Genomic DNA, 3,769 nt, shown 5'->3' on the forward strand with positions numbered 1-3,769 from the left:
ACTATAACAACAAATAACTTTTAAATTATTTAACATATGCGAAATTAATTGACATATTATTAAAATTTAATTTGATAGCTTTTCAAAAAATACCATAACAAATTCCAAGGTCTTGTATTAAAGTCACAGTTTTATTTTGAAATATAAAGGTAAGATTCTTGTTTATAGTATAAAAATATTATGTTAAAAGTGGCTCATATAGTTTAGAACCTGCTGGAACAGCATATTAATGTTAGAATAAGTTAATACAATATATGTACAGCCTGTTGGTGCTGTTTTATTCTGCTCATAGCTGCCCCTTTAGGTTTGGTAAACATTTAAAAAATATATATTGTTGTAAAATGCTATTCGCGACAAACCTATTTTTTGGTTTGTTGTCATTATTAGGTGTTGTGCTTATTGTACTGGCCTAATTAAATATATCTGAAATAAAAATAATGGCCATATTCATGTTATATTAGTTTATAGTGGTTGCACTAATAATTTTAAATTAATTTTTTTGTAGTTGATATGAAGATAAGTGATGTCCATAACCGTATACGGCATGACCAACTAAATCCGAGTGATAAATCATTTTCTTTGTCTGTAGAAGCTATTTTAGTCTCTATGAATTTGGGTTCTACTGGGTGTGCTGCATTTTTAAAAGTTTATCAAAAGAAATGGAAGGATGCAAACCGAGGAAACATAAAGTTTGAGAGTAAAAATAAAAATTGGTTGACTCAGGACTTTAAATCTACATACAGTAATAATATATCTAAGCCTGATAATTCTAGTCAATTACATAAGATTGGTGGAAGACCAAGTTGTTCCTTTAAAGTTGCTTCTGACAAAACCAAAAGGAGAAGACTTAATGATATTATAAATAATTTTTCTAGTGATGAGTTGCTCCACTCAGCAAGGCTTAAATTAAGAAATGAGTATAATTATGAGGCTGCCAAGCAAGTTGCTGAGATATCAGAACCTTCTAGTCAATTTAAAAAGTATACACCTGATGAAGGTCTGGCATTAATTATAGATGGTGGCATGTCAAAATCAACCTACCAACTTATGAGAAATGGAGCTGAAGAACGTGACTGCCATATATATCCTACATACAACAACATAAGATTGTCCAAAGCTAAGTGCTATCCAGAGAACATCTTTGTTGATGATTATTTAGCACATGTACCACTACAAGAATTATTAAAACATACAGTAAAAAGACTTTGTGAGGTGCAAGCTCCTGTGATCAGCACAATGCTAGATGGTTTGACCCGGTTGACTTTGCGTTGCAAGGCTGGGTTTGATGGGGCTACTGGGCAAAGCATGTACAAGCAAATTAGTAGTGAGGAAGCTGGAGATCGTAACTTAAAAAAAGAAGAATCTCTGTTCATTACCTGCTTAGCACCACTAGAACTCAGTAAGTTCTGTAATAACAAAAAAGTACTATTATGGCGAAATGAAAAGCCATCATCTACTGCATATTGTCGTCCAATAAGATTTTCTTTTCAAAATGAAAGTAAAGCAGTTGTTATAGAAGAAGCAAAATATTTAGAATCTGAAATCAAAAAATGTGGTGTTTTTAATTTTACTTTTAATGGAAAGGAACTGGTTGTCAAAAGTATTATTGAACTGACCATGATTGATGGCAAAATTTAAACTATTCTGTCTCATGTGACTAACTCAACTCAATGTTGCTCTGTGTGTGGTGTGTCTCCAAAAAACATGAATAACTTAGAAATGGTGCTGAAATTGGACAATTCTAATAATTTAGAATTGAAATATGGTCTTTCTAGCCTGCATGCCTGGATTAGGTTTTTTGAGATGGTATTGCATATTGGATATAAACTAGAAACTCAAAAGTGGCAGTCTAGAGCTATAGAAGATAAAGAAAATGTTATGCAAGTGAAGAAACGTATACAGACAGAATTTATGAACCAAATGGGACTAGTTGTGGATTTTCCAAAAAGTGGAGGATCTGGTAAGTGAAATTACATAAATACTTTTATATAAATCATCAGGTTAACTATCACATATATACAATTTGTAGGTACCAGTAATGATGGTAACACTGCCCGACGAGCCTTTGCAAACTATCAATCAACTGCCAAAATTTTGAAAGTAGATGAAACTCTTTTATTTTATTTTCACATCATACTAGTCACTTTATCATCTGGATTTGAAATTGACACTGTCAAATTTAAAGAGTTCTGTATTACTGCTCTTAAACTTTACATATCTAAGTATTCCTGGTATTACATGGCACAATCAGTACACAAAATTTTAGTTCATGGCCATGCCATCATTGCTAGACAGTACTTGCCAATTGGACTGATGTCAGAGGAGGCCCAAGAGGCCTGTAACAAGGATTTTAAAAAGTTTAGGGAAGATTTCAGTAGAAAGACTTCCAGAATTGACACAAATCGTGACCTAGTTAACAGGCTACTTGTATCTAGTGATCCTGTCATAACATCATTAAGAAAGTGTCATAAAAAAAATGGTAAGAGTTTAAAAAAATACCCCAGTGAAGTTTTGGCTTTGCTGAGGGAATCAGCTCCACCTTCTTCTTTTTCTTTGTAGCTAAACACAATTTGTTGTTTGATTTTTAAAAAAGGTTGATATTGAAAAAAATATTTTTTTACTACCTAAGCCAATTAAATGTCTTTTATTTTATTAAAAATTAAAATATTCTTGTTAAAAATAAATATTATTTCATATATAATGATTATTTATATATCTAAATAGATTTGTGGACCAATTGGGTAATAATTAGGTTTTGTCCACCACTTCCCATATACCTGGCCCACTGTGTATGGTAAGTAAATTACTATCAAATATTTTTAAAGCCTATCTACACTTAAACATTGATTTTTCGGTTACTGAAAAAATAATTTTCTAGTTTTTAAGACCGATTTTTACAGAATTTTTCTTTTTTAGTCTTGAGATTTAATTTTTCTGTTGATAATGAGTAAAAATTATTAAACATGGGAGGAAGGGGGGTCTTAATTAGCCTAGGGTGGCCTAGGGAAAACTTTTCAAAAATTAATAAAGTCTAATTTTCAGATTTTTCAACTTTTAAAACTGTACTTTTGAGTCTTCATATAGGAGAAGGAAAGGGGCCTGCCCCTCTCCCCTCGTCATTGTATTATGGACTCAAGAGTACAGTTTTAAAAGTTAAAAAAATCTGAAAATGTTTAAGTATAAATTAACATATTATACTTAATAATTTTAAGATTTAATAAACATTGTTTAAGGATCGCTAATCAGATTTTTTCTGAAAATGGTGTGGGAGATGAGGCCTACATAAAAAATTGGTATTAAGCCGGGTGATGATTACTTTTTATGGTCTTTACGTTCCTAGGTTTTAATCTGCGCAATTTTTTGTCATAAAATTATTAAATTACATAAGTATGAATATACAAAAGTTTTTTTAACTTACCCAGAAGATTTTTTCAATTTACCCGAACTTTCTATTTAAAGAATTAAATAGTAAACTAACTTATATTTAAATTGTAATTAAGTAATAGTTTCATTCTTTGAATAGTAAAGTTTGGGTTAAAGTTAAAAAATTCATCCGGGATTCAAAAAAAGAAATTGATAGCGCTTTTGTATAAAAAAAGTTAAATGTTTGGTTTTAATTGGTGACTTTGTCACAAGGCCTCCTTAAACAGGCCGCGACAGCTCATTTTCCGTAAAATTAGCGAAGGCCGACTCTTTTACGGTTAAAATTATTTTTTATCCTTGCTTTTGTAAACATACTTTAGAAACAAATAAAGAGCTTTATTAGGAT

General features: G+C 30.9%; 1 protein-coding gene across 1 annotated transcript in view; it reads left to right on the top strand.

Moving 5' to 3' along the window:
* The window catches only part of LOC136089401 (uncharacterized), a 2,133-nt gene extending 197 nt beyond the window's left edge, over positions 1–1,936 (top strand). Inside the window, exons 1-2 of the mRNA XM_065815367.1 lie at positions 1–149; positions 506–1,936. The exon at positions 1–149 is cut by the window's left edge and continues 197 nt beyond it. Coding sequence (XP_065671439.1) covers positions 511–1,638 — 1,128 coding nt within the window. The 5' untranslated portion in view covers positions 1–149; positions 506–510 and the 3' untranslated portion in view covers positions 1,639–1,936. The remainder of the gene's footprint in view (positions 150–505) is intronic.
* Positions 1,937–3,769: the final 1,833 nt, after the last annotated feature.

The sequence above is a fragment of the Hydra vulgaris genome, chromosome 13, assembly GCF_038396675.1.
Source record: "Hydra vulgaris chromosome 13, alternate assembly HydraT2T_AEP".
Classification (NCBI taxonomy): Eukaryota; Metazoa; Cnidaria; class Hydrozoa; order Anthoathecata; family Hydridae; genus Hydra; species Hydra vulgaris.